Source organism: Nerophis ophidion, linkage group LG05 (genome assembly GCF_033978795.1).
Source record: "Nerophis ophidion isolate RoL-2023_Sa linkage group LG05, RoL_Noph_v1.0, whole genome shotgun sequence".
NCBI classification, from domain to species: domain Eukaryota; kingdom Metazoa; phylum Chordata; class Actinopteri; order Syngnathiformes; family Syngnathidae; genus Nerophis; species Nerophis ophidion.
In genome coordinates, this window is record NC_084615.1 from 58,451,437 (window position 1) to 58,473,625 (window position 22,189).

The window sequence follows — 22,189 nt, forward strand, 5'->3', positions numbered from 1 at the left end:
ACTGACTTGAATTATTACGTTGCCGAGTCCTCCACAGCACAGACACTAAGCAAACGCACATTATTTGCAGATTATAATCATTGATTTGTAAAAAAAAACAATGTTTTGGACCAATTAGGTGAAGTTGCATAATTTCCCACGGCACACCAGTGGCACAGTGGTTGAAAAACACTGGTTTAAGAAACATGCATTCAGAAGTGCAAAGTAAGTGAACATAGAATTGACGCTCATTCCAATTTTTTTTTTGACTTTTAGCCCCTTGAGTCCTATCTTTTTAAAACTTTATTCTGACTCCACAATGTAACAATATGAGTGACACAACAAGAAAAACACGAGAACTGTGACAACTTGAACATAGTGATTTCATGGGGGTAGTATCAACCCAACACCGGTATCAACACAGCCGACATGTGTATCGATCCGCCCACCCCCTCCAGATCCATCGCCCCAGTCAGCAGTTTGCATCCACACATGACAACACCTGACTGTGCTGCTGCAGCACGACACCAACTCTCATGGCGTCCTGCTGCTCCGTCTTGCTGTCTCTGCTGCTCCTCGCTGCGGGACACAAGTGTCTCTCCGTTAATCCGCTACTTGTCTTTCTCATCGATGGTTTCCGTCATGACTACATGGACGACCTGCACTCTCTCCCTGGCTTCAAGGAGCTTGTTTCCACAGGAGTCAAAGTGGACTACATGACGCCGGACTTCCCCACTTTGTCTTATCCCAACTACTACTCCTTAATGACTGGTACGTCACACATTAACTCACCAAGAGAATGCCAAGAGTGTAAACAGTAATCAGAGCAAAGGTTTGGCTATTTTGAAGAAACTAGAATATAAAACATGTTTCCAGTTATTTCACTTTTTTTTGTTCAGTACATAACTCCACATGTGTTCATTCATAGTTTTGATGCCTTCAGTGACTATCTACAATGTAAATAATCATGAAAATAAAGAAAACTAATTGAATGAGAAGGTGTGTCCAAACTTTTGGACTGTATTATATATATGTATGTATATGTGAATGTATATGTGTATATATACATATGTATGTATGTATGTATGTATATATATACACACATATATATATTTATATATGTATATATATATACACACATATATATATTAAAATATATATATACATATGTATATGCATATATAGACGTATATGTATATATATATATATATATATATATATATATATATACATATATGTATGTATATGTATAGCTATGTATGTACATATATATGTATATATATATTTGTATATGTGTATATATACACATGTATGTATTTATGTATACTGTATGTGTGTATATATACATATGTATGTACTGTATATGTGTGTATATATACATATATACATATCAGGTCTTATCCCTGCTACTGGTAAAATGTAACCCAGTACAACCTGCCGCATGGGTAGATGGGACCCGTTAGCCCAGTAAGGTGACCCATCTAGGAGAAGGTAAACTCCAATCCAAAACCGCCACTGCCTTGTGGTATACCTTTCTTGGGGAAGGCTTAGGGAGTAAACCCTGAGGAAAAAATCAGGAGACGGAGTCCCTAAGGTGGTCCACTGCTGGCTACAGCGGTGCACTGGCAACTCCTGCGACACTGTTGGTGCCAAATTGTACCAGCTCTTGCTGCTCCTTTGGATCCATCATCAGTGTGAAAAGGGGGGTCCTGCTGCATGGGCAACAGCTTGACCTCCATACTACTCTGCCCTGGCTTGCGCCCTGGAGAGGTCACTCCAGCCTCGTGGCATAGCGTGGAAACAACAAACGAGAAGCAACAGTCTACCGGTTATAAGCTACAATGCTCGATTGGCGTAGAGCATAGCGCCAGGGGTTGCTTCCGACGGTGGGAGAGATCCTTGAATTTCATTGGACAGCTACTGCCCGCCTTAAGCTGGGCAGCCCCCAGCCAATTAGGTGCTGTCCCGCCACAGTCTGCCTTCCTCATTGGGTGCATGGGGATTAGGTAAAACCGACAAGCAGACTGTAAGACCTGCACCAAGCAAGAAACAAAGTATGAAAAACAGGTGCCCAGTCCTAAAACTGGGAAGCTGGAATGTCCGGACTATGACACCCGGACACTCAAATGATCTCCAAGACATCAGTGATGCAAGAAAAACGGCTGTCATTAACAATGAGCTACTGAGACTCCAGGTAGACATAGCTGCATTGCAAGAGACCCGCCTAGCCGACTCGGGAACCCTCAAGGAGAAAGACTTTACCTTCTTCTGGCAAGGAAAGAGTGCCGGAGACCGCAGAGAGCATGGAGTTGGATTCGCTGTCAGGAACACCTTGTTAAAGATGGTTGAACCAGGTGACAAAGGATCGGAACGCCTGATGACACTCCATCTCCACACCTCTGATGTCCCAGTGACCCTAGTCTGTGCCTATGCCCCCACTCTAACGTCTACAGCAGAAGTTAAGGACACATTTTATGCCAACTTGAATGACGTCATCAAGAACATCCCCCCGAAGGAACATCTCCTCATCCTCGGTGATTTCAATGCGAGAGTGGGAGCTGACCATGACTCATGGCCTTCCTGTCTTGGACACTTCGGAGTTGGCAAAGTCAATGAGAACGGGCAACGGCTACTGGAGTTGTGTTCCTACCATAACCTTTGCGTGACCAACTCCTACTTTCAGATGAAACCACAGCACAAGGTGACATGGCGCCATCCCCGCTCAAAGCATTGGCATCAGCTAGACATGATCCTGATCCGAAAAGCCAACCTCAAGTTTGTGCTCGTTACTCGTAGTTACCACAGCGCAGACTGCGACACCGACCATTCACTTGTCTGTTGCAAGATCAAGCTACAACCAAAAATTTTTCAAAACTCCAAACAGAAAGGCAAACCCCGCATTGATTCCACCAGCATGCATCTTCCAGAGAAAGTAGAAGAGTTTGCCAAGTCCCTCAACAACATCCTGTCTGAAGAACACCAGCACTACTCTGCCTCCGAGAAATGGGGCCACCTCAGGGAGGCAATTCAGAAAACAGCCCTTGCAACATTTGGGAGGAAGATCTTCATAAACAACGACTGGTTTGTTGCCAAGTCCAGCGAGATGACCCCTGTCATTGAAGCAAAGCGTGCTGCCCTTACTGAATACAAACGCTCCCCGAATGAGAAGTCCCTGCAAGCACTGAGAATTACAAGAAGCAAAGTGCAACAGACTGCAAGACATTGTGCCAATGAATACTGGCAACAACTCAGTGAATCCATCCAGTCTGCAGCTACCTCAGGTAACATCAGAGGGATGTACGAGGGCATAAAGGCTGCTCTGGGCCCAACACAGAGCAAAACAGCCCCCCTAAAGACCACCAGCGGGGAAGTTATCACTGACAAGGGCAAGCAGTTGGACAGATGGGTAGAGCACTATTCAGAACTCTACTCCAGAGAGAACACTGTAGTCGCCTCAGCCCTTGATGCCATTGAACAGCTGCCCATCATTGAGGAATTAGATGCTGAACCAACACTTGCTGAACTTCACAAAGCGATCGACAGCTTAGCGATTGGCAAAGCACCTGGTACTGATGGCATCCCCCCAGATCTCATCAAGCGCTGTAAAGACACCCTCCTGCAGCCTTTGCATGATGTCCTCTGCCAGTGCTGGAAAGAGGGAGCCGTGCCGCAGGACATGAGAGATGCCAAGATTGTCACCCTTTACAAAAATAAGGGCGACAGGAGCGACTGTAACAATTACAGGGGCATCTCCCTCTTGAATATAGTAGGAAAACTCTATGCCCGTGTCGTGCTTGTGCGCCTTCAGACTCTTGCTGAGCGCGTTTACCCGGAATCTCAATGCGGCTTTCGCGCCAAGCGCTCTACAGTGGACATGATATTCTCCCTACGCCAACTTCAGGAGAAATGCAGGGAACAACAGAAGCCCCTGTACATATCCCTCATTGACCTGACCAAGGCTTTCGACCTGGTTAGCAGAGAAGGGCTCTTCAGCATCCTACCCAAGATTGGATGCCCTCCAAAGCTCCATAGTCTCATTAGATCTTTCCATGACGACATGAAGGCAACCATCCAGTATGAGGGTAGCATATCCAACCCATTTCACATTAAGAGCGGAGTCAAACAAGGTTGCGTCCTTGCTCCTACCCTTTTCGGTATCTTCTTTGCCCTGCTCATCAAACATGCTTTTGGGACTGCAACAGAAGGGGTTTATCTACGTACAAGATCTGACGGCCGACTTTTCAACCTAGCCCGTCTTAAAGCAAGGACCAAAGTCCGTGAGACAACCATCCGGGACCTGCTCTTTGCGGATGATGCCGCCGTCATTTCGCACACTGAACCAGAACTCCAGTGCCTTATGGACAGATTCTCCCAGGCCTGCAAAGACTTTGGGCTTTTCATCAGCCTAAACAAGACCAATGTGCTGAGTCAGGAAGTGGACACTCCACCAGCCATCACAATTGATAAGCACCAACTCAAAATAGTACACCAATTTACTTACCTGGGATCCACCATCAGTGACAATCTGTCCCTTGATAGTGAGATCAACAAACGTATCGGCAAAGCTGCCACAACCCTAGGGCGCCTCACAACCCGCGTCTGGGAGAACCGGAAGCTGACAACTCTTACCAAGATGGCAGTGTACAACGCCTGCATTGTCAGCACTCTTCTCTACGGCAGCGAAACATGGACAACATACTCCAAACAGGAGCGCAAACTGAACACCTTCCACATGCGCTGCCTTCGCCGCATCCTCGGCATCCATTGGAGTGACAAGGTGACGAATGCCCAAGTCCTCCAACGCGCTGGTCTTCCTACCATGTTCACGCTGCTCAGACAACGCAGGCTGCGTTGGCTCGGCCACGTGTGCCGTATGGAGGATGGACGTATCCCAAAGGACATCCTGTATGGCGAACTTGCCTCTGGCAAGAGATCTGTTGGCCGGCCGAAACTGCGCTTCAAAGATATCTGCAAGCGGGACATGAAAGCCCTGGACATAAACACTGAACATTGGGAAGAAGTAGCGGCTGGCCGCAGCAAATGGCGCAGTGTCCTTCACAAACAGCTGAAGACTGGCGAGGAAAAGATCCATGCCACAGCCAATGAAAAAAGAACCAAGCGGAAGACAAGCACTCCTGTAGTTGCGCCTTCCAGCTACATCTGCAGTAAATGCGGCCGTGTTTGCCTCTCCCACATCGGACTCATCAGCCACAGCAGGCGTTGTCGCTGAGTTTAAACTTGACCTCTGGACTGGCGCAGTATCCATAGTCGTTACGACTGACGGAGGCCTTTGATACATATCTATGTATGTATATATATATATACATACATATATATATACATCCATCCATTTTCTACCGCTTATTCCCTTTCGGGGTCGCGGGGGGCGCTGGCGCCTATCTCAGCTACAATCGGGCGGAAGGCGGGGTACACCATGGACAGCAGGGCCAACACAGATAGACAGACAACATTCACACTCACATTCACACACTAGGACCAATTTAGTGTTGCCAATCAACCTATCCCCAAGTGCATGTCTTTGGAACCCGGAGGGAACCCACGCATTCACGGGGAGAACATGCAAACTCCACACAGAAAGATCCTCAGCCTGGAATTGAACCCAGGACTGTAGGACCTTCGTATTGTGAGGCAGACGCACTAACCCCTCTGCCACCGTGAAGCCCGAGAAACAGAGAGCAAATTATATATATATATATATATATATATATATATAATATATATATATATATATATATATATATATATATATATATATATATATATTTCTATATAGATTATATATATAGATCAGGAGATTTTTAAAATCTCCTGATGATTGAGGGAACCCCTCATGAAACAGTTCTGTAGAGATGAAGTAGTCTTGTGATTTTTCCCACACCTACATATATATATATATATATATATATATATATATATATATATATATATATATATATATATATATACATATATATACTTTGTTTTAATATGTTCCATCTAGGGCTTCACGGTGGAAGAGGGGTTAGTGCGTCTGCCTCACAATACGATCCCGGGCTTGGGATCTTTCTGTGTGGAGCTTGCATGTTCTCCCCGTGAATGCGTGGGTTCCCTCCAGGTACTCCAGCTTCCTCCCACTTCCAAAGACATGCACCTGGGGATAGGTTGATTGGCAACACTAAATTGGCCCTAGTGTGTTAATGTGATTGTGAATGTTGTCTGTCTATCTGTGTTGGCCCTGCGATGAGGTGGCGTCTTGTCCAGGGTGTAGCGCCTTCCGCCCGATTGTAGCTGAGATAGGCACCAGCGCCCCCCGCGACCCCAAAGGGAATATGCGGTAGAAAATGGATGGATGTTCCATTTACACTTCTTTAAAAATGTTATCACTTTCTTCTGTTTGATATTTTATACTAGTTTTGGATGATACTACACATTTAGGTATTGACCCGATACCAAGTAGTTACAGGATCATACATTGGTCATATTTAAATTCCCCATGTGTCCAGGGACATATTTAATGAGTTTATAAACATAATATACATTTTAAAAAAAGGAAAAAAAGATTTTGTGACAATAAGACATATCCATGTAATCATTGCGGTATAGACTAGATAGGCTCTTGTACTTGGTATCATTACAGTGGATGTGAGGTGTAGATCCACCCATGGCGTTTGTTTGTATCGAGGAGAGCAAGCTTGTTGTTAGACATGATCCATTGTATCCTCCTACCGTGTGTAGTGATGCATCCTCGTCCTGCAGGCATGATACTTGTAAGAAACATATTTTATTGGTCGACATAGAGGTGAGGAAATAGTGATTTAGAAATAGCTAAAACACTGCTAGCTAGCCGTGTTAAAACACCTCTTGCTGAGCTGTGTTTCAGTTATAGCTTCACCTTTTATCGTTAGTTTTTCAATGTTTATCAATCAATGTTTATCTATATAGCCCCAAATCACAAATGTCTCAAAGGACTGCACAAATCATTACGACTACAACATCCTCGGAAGAACCCACAAAAGGGCAAGGAAAACTCACACCCAGTGGGCAGGGAGAATTCACATCCAGTGGGACGCCAGTGACAATGCTGACTATGAGAAACCTTGGAGAGGACCTCAGATGTGGGCAACTCCCCCCCCTTTATGGGACCGAAAGCAATGGATGTCGAGCGGGTCTAACATGATGCTGTGAAAGTTCCATCCATAGTGGCTCCAACACAGCCGCGAGAGTTCAGTTCAAAGCGGATCCAGGACAGCAGCGAGAGTCCCGTCCACAGGAGACCATCTCAAGCGGAGGCGGCTCAGCACCGTAGAGATGTCCCCAATCGATACAGGCGAGCGGTCCATCCTGGGTCCCGACGAGCGGTCCATCCTGGGTCTCGACTCTGGACAGCCAGTACTTCATCCATGGTCATCGGACCGGACCCCCTCCACAAGGGAGGGGGGGACATAGGAGAAAGAAAAGAAGCGGCAGATCAACTGGTCTAAAAAGGAGGTCTATTTAAAGGCTAGAGCATACAGATGAGTTTTAAGGTGAGACTTAAATGCTTCTACTGAGGTAGCATCTCGAACTGTTACCGGGAGGGCATTCCAGAGTACTGGAGCCCAAACAGAAAACGCTCTATAGCCCACAGACTTTTTTTGGGCTCTAGGAATCACTAATAAGCCGGAGTATTTTGAACGCAGATTTCTTGCCTGGACATACGGTACAATACAATCGGCAAGATAGGCTGGAGCTAGACCGTGTAGTATTTTATACGTAAGTAGTAAAACCTTAAAGTCACATCTTAAGTGCACAGGAAGCCAGTGCAGGTGAGCCAGTACAGGCGTAATATGATCAAACTTTCTTGTTCTTGTCAAAAGTCTAGCAGCCGCATTTTGTACCAACTGTAATCTTTTAATGCTAGACATGGGGAGACCCGAAAATAATACGTTACAGTAATCGAGACGAGACGTAACAAACGCATGGATAATGATCTCGGCGTCTTTAGTGGACAAAATGGAGCGAATTTTAGCGATATTACGGAGATGAAAGAAGGCCGATTTAGTAACGCTTTTAATGTGTGACTCAAAGGAGAGAGTTGGGTCGAAGATAATACCCAGATTTCACCTTGTTTTATTATTTGGTTGTCAAATGTTAAAGTTGTATTATTAAATAGAGGTCGGTGTCTAGCAGGACCGATAATCAGCATTTCCGTTTTTTTGGCGTTAAGTTGCAAAAAGTTAGCGGACATCCATTGTTTAATTTCATTAAGACACGCTTCCAACTGACTACAGTTCGGCGTGTTGGTCAGCTTTAGGGGCATGTAGAGTTGGGTGTCATCAGCATAGCAGTGAAAGCTAATACCGTATTTGCGTATGACGTCACCTAGCGGCAGCATGTAGATGCTGAAGAGTGCAGGGCCAAGGACCGAACCCTGGGGAACTCCACACGTTACCTTAACATAGTCCGAGGTCACAGTGTTATGGGAGACACACTGCATCCTATCAGTAAGATAAGAGTTAAACCAACACAGGGCTGAGTCCGACATACCAATTCGTGTTTTGATACCCTCTAATAAAATATTATGATCGACGGTATCGAAAGCAGCGCTAAGATCGAGGAGCAGCAACATAGATGACGCATCAGAGTCCATCGTTAGCAAAAGATCATTAGTCAATTTTGCGAGGGCTGTCTCAGTCGAGTGATTTGCCCTGAAACTGGATTGAAAGGTTTCACATAGATTGTTAAACGCTAAGTGTTCATTTAGCTGCTCTGCAACAATTTTTTCGAGGATTTTCGAAATTAAACCAAAATGTGTACATTCTCCCTTTTCTGACGACACACTGTGTCTGCTTGTAAGTACTCTGTGATTGTGCGCTGCCGAACACGCTTCTCTGCTCCTAAAACCAGCAATGTCACGACAACCGGTATTTTACGGAGGGAGTTTAGTAAAATTTTTGATTAATTAATTAGTATTGCGATACTTAACTAATACCGCATACAGTGTGTGTGTGTGTGTATATATATATATATTTATATATATATATATATATATATATATATATATATATATATATGTATATATATATATATATATATATATATATATATATATATATATTTATATATATATATATATATATATATATATATATATATATATATATATATATATATATATATATATATATATATATATATATGTATCTCCATATATACATGTGCTGTTTTACCTGACTAATTACCTGACGGAGGCACTTCAAGTCTGACACTCATTTCAAACTTTATTGTGGACCTTATCACTCCAACAGAATCCCTGTAACGTAATATAAAGTATATTTATAACCTCTGGATCACAAGGAGTGGTCAGTGCTACACCCATAAGGGCAATGGTTGCTGACATAAAACTCCAACCTCTGTTTAGGTTCACTCACTTTGAGACTAGAGCCAAAAAAAACTTTGAGCAAGAATAAGCACATATTAGCACATATTTATGACACAAATATGAAGACTTGCAAGAGGGGAGGAGGGTGTGAAGCGGCAAAGACATGGCATGGTGAGGTGAGGTTTATGCATTTGTGCGTAGTGTTCGTCCATGGGTGCATGTTTTGTCCATAAGCTAGTAAGTCGCTCCGTTTGGCATCACGGAACAAAGTCAACATCTAAAGTGTCTTTGAAGAAAAGGGAAGGGATTTTGGAGCATCTTTCGTTGCAGTGGTCTCACTGGGGTGTTTACAGCATGATCCTGCCAAGGCCAATGCAGAAGGAGCCAAAGTGTAGATTTGGCCCCACAATGGACTGGACTCTCATATTATTAACTGCATCCACTCGGCCTCCATTGCACCGCTCACCAAGGGAGGATCCCCACATCTGCGGTCCATTCTAGGGTTTATCGTTGTTCCCATTGGGTTGAGTTTTTTCTTGCCCTGATGTGGGATTTGAGCTGAGGATGTCGTTGTGACTTGTGCAGCCCTGTGAGACATTTGTGATTGAGGGTTATATAAGTAAACTTTGATTGATTGATTAGTTGATGGATAGGATTGTTTTGGTGAGGGCGAGCAAATACATTCCCATGAATTATCTGCTTTAGTTGTCCGTTCTGGCTCTCAAATTGATCATAATAACGCCTTGAAGAGCAGAAAGCTTTTCTGAGAAGTTAATCCAATTTGCAAATCAATGTAGAAGATTAGATTAGATATATTAGATAGTACTTTATTTATTCCTTCAGGAAAATTAAAATTTTCAGCACAATCCCATTCAAGATCAGACAAACATTACAGGGAGACAGAACAGGATCGCTGACGGGTCTGCCGGCTTCCAGCGCCCCTTACAAAAAAGATGAAATACAGGTAAACAAGGGGGAGGGGGAGAAAAAAATAGAAGATTAAAATAAAATAAAATAAAATAAAATAAAAAAATCGATCTAAGCCTGGGCCCTGGGGAGGAGGTCCAGACTGAGGCCAAGGGAAAAAAAACAAAAAAACAACAACAACAACAACTCATAGCCATGATACACATCCCTCTCACATGTGTGTAAGAGGGAAACATCAAACATCAAAGAAGACAAAGGACATTAAAGACATTAAAGCAGCGGATACAACCAGCCACTTCTACATAGAGCTATGAATAAAAAGTAAAAGAAACATATACACTGTGGTGGCCTCTGCGGTGTTCCACGCCATCGTCTGCTGGGGTGGAGGGAGCATGGGCAGAGACAGGAGCAGACCCAACAAAGCAACCAAGAGAGCCGACTCCACTCTCGGCCGCCAACCAACTCTCGGCCAGTGTCCAGTGCGCATGGATGAGCGAGGATACGTCCAAGGAGACTGATGTGTCCGACACCTGCTCATTCAGCCAAGACACAGTGAAGCTTCTCCGTCCCGGCGCTCAGTGCTAGCTCCGCAGCCCTGCTCGGCAAACTCTTAGTGCTCACAGTTCTGCCCAACCCATGCGTCATGATGGGCAGCTTCTGGGCTCTTTGAACAGCTGCCATCATCTTCTGAAGAGTTGAGAGACCAGTTGATCAATTTTATGTTTTATATTTTGGAGACCAGCGCAAAAGAAAAGTTCTTAGAAATTTGAGACAAGAAAAGACAAGATGAGACAAAGAAGCAAAACAGGAGAGTTATGGGAGGAACCGTCCGCCTTTGTTGACAGCCAGAAAAAGAGGGCACAATATATCATACATAGTGTATGAACAGCAATATACTGTTACTGTTCATACATTCTGCTTGTTCTATATAAGTCAATTTTAATTGACTGATTGATGGTGGTGAAGTTGGTAACTATAGAACTACTACTGTTGTTTACAAGTTGTTGTGCCCGTGTTTCTCTCACTCCTTCCTCAGTTGCTAAACCCTTCTATCCGGTTTTATCTCCGACTTGCACACACACGCATACATAGTTGTCCATGCATGCCCCTCTGACAGGTCACAGCTTTACACACATTTGTACGTAACATACCTTTTAATATCACAACAAATAAAGTTTAATTTACTGATAATTATTCACAGCCAGCCTGGAAGAAGAAGCTGTTGTAGCGTGCATATACACACTCCATCACCACGGCAACACACATACACGTGCCTGGATTGATATGGGCTTTTTTAAATTTAAAGTGTTATATTTTTCATGGTTTATAATAACATTCACAAGCGTTAGTAAAACTCTATGCTCCATTATTTTCACTCAACCAAGAAAAAATAATAATTTCTGAGTCCGCATATTCAAGACTTAAGCTATTTTGCCCCACTTATGAGGGCTGGGTGTGTCCGCAGGCTGGATGGGAGAATAGGGTTAAGAGAGACTTGTATAAAAAACTTCACGCGCAACAACCAGACAGGAGAATATGCCTCAAAATGAATGAAATTAGCTCAACTTGACCATCAGATATTTCTTTGCATATCTGGGTGCACTCTCACCTGTAGACCAGACAACTTACACACACCATGGATTGCACGGTTTACTGGTATTGTGTTTATCATCTCTACACATTTAATGGCCTTTAGTATACATGTAAATGATTTAAAGATCAGTGGTGTTTGCCGTATATGATCAAAGTTCCAGACATTTTAATGTGAGGCTGATGATGTGATGATTGGCCAGAATGGTAATGAGAAGGGTTAACAATGGGTTGTACGGCCGTCATAAAAATATACCAATATGCACATCATGGGCCACAAAATCTGAAAAAACAATGATCCTTTGAAAACTGATCATTACATTTTAAAGTTTGACCTCAACTACCTTTGTACTTGCAACTTTATTGTAAGTGAAAGGATTATTGCTGCTCACGATATGTAAGAGCGACTGCAACTTCTAATTCGGGTTAGTATCGCTGACGTACAGTATATTGACATACAGTTGTGATCAAAATTATTCAACCCCCACACAATTTTGGTGTTTTAGCAAGTTGGACATTTATTCCGTATTTTGTTTATAGTCATATCAAATAAAGATGCATTAAATAGACGAATGCAACTTGAATTACAAAATTATATTTTGTAACATACCAAACAGTGTCATTTCTCTTAATATCTCATTGACAAAATTATTCAACCCCTCTTAAGAACAGAATTTGAATAAGGTCTTTTCAATCAGGTGTTGAAAACGCCTGTAGATGTGATTAGAACCATAACGAGCAACAATTAAACTGATTGAAAAAGACTGTGACGTTCAGCTTCTTGTAGATGGTCAATGGTGTATTTGCAACATGGTGAAGTCCAGGGAGTGGTCAAAGAAGTCAAGAGAGGAGGTAATTTCTCTTCATAAGAAAGGATATCCATCCATCCATCCATTTTCTACCGCTTATTGCCCTTTGGGGTCGCGGGGGGCGCTGGTGCCTATCTCAGCTACAATCGGGCGGAAGGCAGGGTACACCCTGGACAAGTCTCCACCTCATCGGATATGGATATAAGAAAATAGCAAAGACATTACACATTCCAAGAGACACAGTTGGGAGCATATTTTGCAAGTTTAAAGCTAAAGGCACAGTGGAAACACTACCTGGCCGGGGTAGAAAGAGGATGCTGTGAAGCGTACAGTGGTGAAAAATCCCCGGGTAACAGCTGAGGAACTACAACGAGACATTGCAGAGGGGGGAACGCAGGTTTCGTCTCAGACAATAAGGCGCGCACTACGAGATGAAGGCCTCCATGCCAGAACTCCCAGGCGTAGCCCACCTCTGACTACCAGGCACAAGAACATAGACTCCAGTGTGCCAAAAAGCATCTGGATGAACCCCAAAGGTTTTGGGAAACTGTTCTATGGAGTGATGAGACAAAAGTGAAACTCTTTGGGCCTATGAATCAACGTTATATCTGGAGGAGAAAAAATGAAGCTTACAAAGAGAAGAACACCTTTCCTAGTGTTAAGCATGGTGGGGGGTCAATCATGCTCTGGGGCTCTTTCTCTGCCTCAGGTACCGGGAATATCCAGCGCGTTCAAGGCATTATGAATTCTATTTCCTACCAGGATATATTAGAGATAGGCGCCAGCGCCCCCCGCGACCCCAAAAGGGAATAAGCAATAGGAAATGGATGGATATATTAGCTGCAAATGTCATGAAGTCAGTGACGAAGCTGAGGCTTGGGAGACGTTGTACCTTCCAACAGGACAACGATCCCAAGCATACCTCCAAATCAACATCAGAGTGGTTGCAGAAGAAGGGCTGGAAGACTCTGGAGTGGCCTTCACAGTTTCCAGACCTAAATCCTATAGAAAAGCTGTGGTGGGACTTGAAGAAGGCAGTTGCAGCACGCCAGCCCAAGAATATTAATGAACTGGAGGCCTTTGCCCAAGAGGAATGGGCTAAAACGGTTGTTCCCAACCACCGGGCCGTGGCCCGATTGGTACTGGGCCGCAGAAGAATTTTTTATAAAAAAATTTATAAACACATTTTTTTTAATGTTTTTTGTTTTTTTTATTAAATCAACATAAAAAACACAATATACACTTACAAATAGTGCACCAACCACAAAAAACTCCCTTTTTCATGACAAAAACGTCCATTTTTCATGACAAAGAAGAAAAAAAAAAAAAAGAAAAAAATTATTAAGCGTTGACCGGTCCGCGGATACAAAAAGGTTGGGGACCACTGGGCTAAAATACCTGTAGATCGTTGCAAGAAGCTTGTGTCCGGTTATGTATCACGTTTGAAGGATGTAATTACTGCCAAAGGGTGTTCTACTAAGTACTAAAGATGCATGTAACTAGTGGGTTGAATCATTTTGTCAATGAGATATTAAGAAAAATGTCCTTTTTTGGTATTTTGTAAAATACAGTGTTACAATTTAAGTTGCATTTGTCTATTTGACACATCTTTATTTAATATGACTATAAACAAAATACGGAATAAATGTCCAACTTGCTAAAACACCAAAATTGTGTGGGGGTTGAATAATTTTGATCACAACTGTACTATATAAATACATGGACATACAGGTGTGTATGTGTATTCATGTATATATATATGTATATATACATATATATATATATATATATATATATATGTATATATACATATATATATATATATTATTTTTATTTTTTTCATACCTGAATCAGTACATTTAAAATGGTGTCGGTGCTTATAAGAGAACTGCGCTCTTTTTTGGAGTGTCGTTATGTGGCACTAAACATTTTTAAAAAAGAGCATAAAAATGTGACTTTTAATTTCCGCTCTTATTGGGATTTTTTTTCAAACTTTTAGAACTTACGCTTTACTTGAGCCGGTAAATTTAGAATGATCCTCACCCCTCAGATAAAATATACTTTCTAGCGATGTTGCGGTGGTCCTTCGCTGTGTTACATTTGTTGAGAGCCAATATCAACTATGTAGCTCAGTCACAGAACCAACTGCTTACCAACTTTGTTCTTGTTTTAAGTACTAAATAAATAAGCACCATCATTTTTTTGTTTTAGAAATTTGGGGGAAAAGTTGCAATATTCTGAAGCTTACTTGTTTAAATAACATGAAATCAGCTTGGTATTTAAAGAATGTGTTATCAGTGTTTCACAAGGTCTTGGTAAGCCTAACTGTAAAAAGCACATGATTTGAACAAAATATGTTTTTTTTTGGTAATAATTATAAATACAAACGATAGTAAATGGATGGACGGATAAATATTGTATGGATTTTTAGTTATCTGAATGTTTCAATAAAAGTAGTGCACTCGGGTGCTGTCCTGCAGTGTGGTTCGTTGGTCTTCTCTCTGCAAAGCTGGGGAGAAAACACAAGACGCAACTAGTTGGAGGCAACACATGTGAAATAAAAGCCAGGATACAGGAACAAAGAATGTTTCAGACTTGTTTGCTTGTCGAAGGCCATGCAACTTGTGACGACTGAACAAAGTGAGTGAATTCAAAGTAATTTAAATCAGCGCCAACAATCTGAAAAGCAGCTCCGCGAGAGTCTGAGAGGAAATGACATCAATTGTGTTGCATAAAGGTCCCTCCTCCCTGTGTGCGACCACGCAGAATGCTGATCAGGCAGTTTTCATTTGGTCATTATGAACATGCTGTCAGTGACCACAATACTCAAAAAACACACAATCAAGCGGGACACTTGGCTGCATTTTTCTTAGCAACAACGCAAAACAAGTCAAATAATTGTTTATTTTTCAAATCAGGTGCGATCAGGAATGATCCAACAAACAATAAGTCTGCTAAATTTGACACATGTATGAGTATGAAGAATCACTAACTGAACTCACATAAACATGGGTACACATAATCGAGGAGCAGCTGTAGCCACTGTAGTAGTCTACCGCCAAATATGTAGTGAATCTTCTTGTAAGACAATATCTGACATTAAATAATAATGCTGCTGCTGAGAATCGAACCCACGTCATGTGACATAGAAGGCAAGTGCTTAGACCATTGCGCTCTCAGAGAATTGTATTGATGTTAATTAAATTTAGCATACCGGATTTTCCTGACCATAGGGCGCACCGGATTATAAGGCGCACTGCCGAGGAGCCGGTCTAGTCAGGTCTATTTTCATACAAAAGACGCACCGTATTATAAGGCGCATTAAAGGGGTCTTATTATTTTTATTTGTTTCTAAGTGTAAAACACTTCCTTGTGGTCTACATAACATGTAATGGTGGTTCTTTGTAGCCCTAACTCTTCCAGTGCTACAATAGGGGGCGGGGTTGTATATTGTAGCCTGGAAGAGTTAGGGCTGCATGGGATTCTGAGTATTTCTTCTGTTGTGTTTATGTTGTGTAACGGTGCGGATGTTCTCCCAAGATGTGTTTGTCATTCTTGTTTGGTGTGGGTTCACAGTGTGGCAGATATTTGTAACAGTCTTAAAGTTGTTTATGCGGCCACCCGAATAAACACCACCCGAGGGTATGCAAGTATGACGCTGTAAAGGGCCGTTCATATAAAACTTGCGGGCACCAACGTTAAATCCTAATATTAAGGTGCGGGCCGCAAAATAACGTCTTGCGGGCCGCATTTGGCCTGCGGGCCGCGTGTTTGAGACCCCTGCTTTAAGGTTTATTGGCGCCCTCCCTGTACTTCTCCCTATGTCCGTGTACCACTCCATAACGCGGCGTTTTAAAAAGTCACAAATTTTACTTTTTGAAACTGATACAGATAATATCTGATATCACATTTTAAAGCATTTATTGGCCGATAATGTCGGCAGTCCGATATTATCGGACATCTCTAGTTCTAATCATAATTGGCATTTTTAAAACTCACTTTTTATCTCCCTAAAAACGTTACTCCTCTCTCCGACAGTGTCTGTTGCAATACATCATGCAAATGAGGCGATAATGTCATCCAACCACTTCTCGTAGCTTTTATGACAGCCAATAGCTACTTTCCTTACAGTAGTTGGCAACATCTAAAAACCTGAATCATGGTGTCCTCTTGAGGACTGAGAATAAAAAGTACACTTCAATTATTTATTTGTGTAATATCCTACCTCTATGGAACAAACAACAAATTATTGTTTTATTACAACAACAAAAAAAGATTTTGCAAGTAAGGTACAGACTAAAAACAAAAGGGACACAACTCTCAGGTCAGTACCAGAGTGGAAACAAAAATGTCATGTTGGATTTATTTCAAGAAAGAATCTGATTTGACCTTGATTATTATTACTTTTTCCCAGGCCGTCACTGTGAAGTTCATCAAATGATTGGAAACTACATGTGGGATGAATCCTCTGGGAAAGAGTTTCTGATTGGCTCCAATCCTGACAGCAGATTGCCGCTTTGGTGGAATGGATCAGAACCATTATGGATTACTTTGCAGAAACTCGGAAAGAAGGTTTTCATGTACTACTGGCCAGGTAATTACACATCATTTTATTCTGAACCAATTAGAAACGCCCAGTATTCATTCAAAACAAGGCAGAGGTTTTATTTAACTGGTATATTTAATATTTTTGGCCACTCTAACGTTACACAGAGTTTAAACAGTAATACTTTCTTTGAATATAGGAAAATAAAACACTGTACTTTTCTCAAGCGATTCTTTGGCATACCACTTCATGAATCCCCGTACCACTAGTGGCAGAGCTGTCTGAAGCCAATTAAATGAGAGGCGCCATCTATGCTACCAGTCTGGAAGCATGCGATTGCAATCATTCTGACGTTAGTTTGTACGACAAAATTAATTAAAATAATACGTCTAAATATACTTCTAAACATACTCCAGCTCAATGATTAGAAATACAAAGTAAAATCCACTTTATCTTGTTGGTGGGAGTGGTGGCAGTGTCGACAACGCTGTGGATACTTCCTGAATGTTTACAACCACACATTGTTTGTCTATTACTTTCACGGTATAGCTCGGTTGGTAGAGCGGCCGTGTCAGCAACTTGAGGGTTGCAGGTTCGATCCCCGCTTCCGCCATCCTAGTCAATACCGTTGTGTCCTTGGGCAAGACACTTTACCCACCTGCTCCCAGTGCCACCCACACTGGTTTAACTGTAACTTAGATATTGGGTTTCACTATGTAAAGCGCTTTGATCAACTTGAGGAAAAGCGCTATATAAAAAATATACTTCACTTCTTTGGGCTCATATTACTACTCAGTGGCCTAGTGGTTAGAGTGTCCGCCCTGTGATCGGTAGGTTGGTAGTTCAAATCCCGGCCGAGTCATACCAAAATGGGACCCATTACCTCCCTGCTTGGCACTCTGGAATTGGGGGTTAAATCACCACAAATGATTCCTGGGCCTGGCTACCGCTGCTGCTCACTGCTCCCCTCACCTCCCAGGGCGTGATCAAGGGAGATGGGTCAAATGCAGAGAATAATTTCGCCACACCTAGTGTGTGTGTGACAATCATTGGTACTTTAACTTTAACTTTAAAAGGTCAAAAAACACACAATGTAGCAATTAGACACAATGGTTGGATGAAACGTTCGGACACGCTCCACAACAGATGAGGACTTGTAAATGCATGTAAATATCAGGTTTGCAAAATGATATTATCATATTACTGGAGTGCTGTCACTGAAATCTCACATTTAATTGTGTTGGTGTGTGTTTGTGTGCCTGCAGGCTGTGAGGCAGAGATTCTCGGGGTTCGCCCAACCTTCTGTGAAGAATACGTCTACAACCCATCAATACAAAACCTAACTTATTCAATTGAAAATGCTCTCAACATCCTCAAGTAAGAACACCTGTGTTCGCTTCGCATTTTAAAAGTTATTTCCAAAAGATTCTCCAAATGGGCTTTGCGGCTTTACAGGCAAACACATGCATAATTATCAGTTATCGCTCCGGAGTATAAGTCGCACCTGTCGAAAATGCATAATAAAGAAGGAAAAAAAACATATATAAGTCGCACTGGAGTATAAGTCGCATTTTTGGGGGAAATTTATTTGATAAAACCCAACACTAAGAATAAACATTTGAAAAGCAATTTAAAATAAATAAAGAATAGTGAACAACAGGCTGAATAAGTGTACGTTATCCATCCATCCATCCATTTTCTACCGCTTATTCCCTTTTGGGGTCGCGGGGGGCGCTGGCGCCTATCTCAGCTACAATCGGGCGGAAGGCGGTGTACACCCTGGACAAGTCGCCACCTCATTTCAGGGCAAACACAGATAGACAGACAACATTCACACTCACATTCACACACTAGGGCCAATTTAGTGTTGCCAATCAACCTATCCCCAGGTGCATGTCTTTGGAATTGGGAGGAAGCCGGAGTACCCGGAGGGAACCCACGCATTCACGGGGAGAACATGCAAACTCCACACAGAAAGATCCTGAGCCTGGATTTGAACCCAGGACTGCAGGACCTTCGTATTGTGAGGCAGACGCACTAACCCCTCTGCCACCGTGAAGCCCAGTAAGTGTACGTTATATGAGGCATAAATAACCAACTGAGAAGGTGCCTGGTATGTTAACGTAACATATTATGGAAAGAGTCATTCAAATAACTATAACATATAGAACATGCTATACCTTTACCAAACAATCTGTCACTCCTAATTGCTAAATCCAATGAAATCTTATACGTGTAGTCTCTTACATGAATGAGCTAAATAATATTATTTGATATTTTACGGTAATGTGTTAATAATTTCACACATAAGTCGCTCCTGATTATAAGGCGCAACTCCGGCCAAATTATGAAAAAAACTGCGACTTATAGTCCGAAAAATACGGTACTTGAACACATTCCTCTTTGGGATGTGAGAATGAAGATACCCATTCTCCTTTAACCTAATCAACAATTTAGCTTGTTGATGACAACAAAACTGTACATACATTGGATTTGCTATCATTTCTCAATGCATACCTGCAGGTCTGGTGGTGCAAGCATGGCAGCCATATATTATGAGAACGTGGATGTGGAAGGACACCACTTTGGCCCAGACTCTCCTCAGATCAAAATAGCGTTACATCAGCTGGACTTGGCCATGCAGACGCTCAACAACAAAATCAAAGTGAATGTTGATATTGTCACAGTCACTCACAGTATATCACTTAAATCATCCACATGTTGCTTACAGTCTTTGCAATTTTGCAGGAGAAGAATATGGTGAATAAAATCAACATTGTGATGTTTTCCGACCATGGTATGACAAAAATTGATTGGATGGAGAAAGTCATCGAGCTGGACAAGTACATCAACATGTCAGATGTTGTCAAGATGTTGGACAAAGGACCAGTTGTGAGTTTGTGGGTGAAAGGAGATAAGTTCCAACAGGTAAGACCAGAATTTGGATTTGTTAAAAAACAACTATTATTCATCGACCATGGAGATAACGCTCCAAAATTACCGTATTTTTCGGACCATAGGGTGCACCGGATTATAAGGCGTACTGCCGATGAGTGGGTCTATTCAGAGCTATTTTCATACAAAAGGTGCACCGGATCATAGATAGATAGATAGTACTTTATTGATTCCTCCAGGAGAGTTCCCTCAGAAAAAATAAATAATTTTATGATATGTTTTCTACATTTAAAACACTTGCCCGTGGTCTACATACCATATAGTGGTGCATAGATTATGTTTTACAGACCATGTTCCAGCCGTTTTCTGACCGCCTCTTCAGGATGAGCCCATTTGTGGGTGGTCTTATGTACATGGCTTCACTTTGACAGCATCTTTGCTCCGTCCTCCTTGTTGTACCGGTAGTTTTTAGTCCTTCCATAACGAGTTTACTAACAGATAAAAGTTGGAACTGTACGTTACTTTATATTAGAAATGGCAACAGCGAGGATGATTGCCCCACAACAAGAGGATAGAGAAAAACAAAGAGTTTATTGACTATGGCGTCGAACCACAATTGCAGACGCGCGCAAATATTTGGGACTTATGCAGATCCCAAAAACACATCAGCAGGTACCAATAATTAAGCAAAGTTGGTTTTGCATAAGAGGGAGAAACAAAACGCCAGGTAAAATGTAATTTTTTATGTAATAGATGCCGTTTTTGGGTCCTTATACATGCTCCAGGGGGCAGCACGGTGGTAAAGGGTTTAGTGCACTGCCACACAATACGAATGTCCTGAGTAATCCTGAGTTCAATCCCGGGCTCGGGATCTTTCTTTGTGGAGTTTTCAGGTTTTCCCTGTGACTGTGTTGACTGTTAATTATCGTGTTAAAATCTGGGGTAACAATTATAAATCAAACATCAAGTCTATGTTCTTACTTCAAAAGAAAGCGATTAGAATTGTAAATTATGCGAATTATCATGACCATAACAATGCTCTGTTCATTAAATTAAAAACATTAAAACTGCACAATCTTGTTGACCTCAATACTACTATTGTGGCTTACAAAGCTCATAACCACATGCTGCCTGGGTGTCTACAGGTGAGGTTCAAACCCAGAGAGAATCCCTATGACCTCAGAGGTTCAGCTGTCTTTCAGAAACCAAACATAAGAACGAGCTTAAAAAGTAGATGTGTTTCTGTCAGGGGGTTCAACTGTTGAACAGCTTGGATATAAATAATAATGGAAGTATAATTTTTTGTTTATATAGTATATAATTGGTGCAAAGGTTTAATACGTGTACAAGGATATGTCACATGCCTTTACTGTGTATATAATTGAACTATGTTCATGTTGCGTGTAATGTGTATTCATAATATGTTGTACAAAGGACATTTCATAATTTTCGGAAGTTCATTTTGTACTTGACATTGTTTATAGCAATGGTTATAAACCTTTTTTTCAGTGATGTACCCCCTGTGAACATTTTTTTAATTCAAGTACCCCCTAATCAGAGCAAAGCATTTTTGGTTGAAAAAAGAGATAAAGAAGTAAAATACAGCACTATGTCATCAGTTTTTGATTTTATAAATTGTATAACAGTGCAAAATATTGCTAATTAGTAGTGAGTGGTCTTTCTTGAACTATTTGGAAAAAAAAGATATAAAAATAACTAAAAACTTGTTGAAAAATAAACAAGTTATTCAATTATAAAGATTTCTACACATAGAAGTAGTCATCAACTTAAAGTGCCCTCTTTGGGGATTGTAATAGAGATCCATCTGGATTCATCAACTTAATTCTAAAAAATTTTTCACAAAAAAATAAATCTTTAACATCAATATTTATGGAACATGTCCACAAAAAATCTAGCTGTCAACACTGAATATTGCATTGTTGCATTTGTTTTTCACAGTTTATGAACTTACATTCATTTTTTGTTGAATTATTATTCAATAAGTATATTTATAAAGGATTTTTGAATTGTGGCTATTTATAGAATATTAAAAAAAAAATCTCACGTACCCCTTGACGTACC

At 41.6% G+C, this 22,189-nt stretch overlaps 1 protein-coding gene across 1 annotated transcript in view; it reads left to right on the top strand.

Annotated features, from left to right (window-relative positions):
* Window positions 1-444: 444 nt before the first annotated feature.
* enpp6 (ectonucleotide pyrophosphatase/phosphodiesterase 6) overlaps window positions 445-22,189 on the top strand; it is a 35,644-nt gene continuing 13,899 nt past the window's right edge. The window contains exons 1-5 of the mRNA XM_061901636.1: window positions 445-750; window positions 17,081-17,260; window positions 18,478-18,589; window positions 19,736-19,877; window positions 19,961-20,140. Coding sequence (XP_061757620.1) covers window positions 516-750; window positions 17,081-17,260; window positions 18,478-18,589; window positions 19,736-19,877; window positions 19,961-20,140 — 849 coding nt within the window. The 5' untranslated portion in view covers window positions 445-515. The remainder of the gene's footprint in view (window positions 751-17,080; window positions 17,261-18,477; window positions 18,590-19,735; window positions 19,878-19,960; window positions 20,141-22,189) is intronic.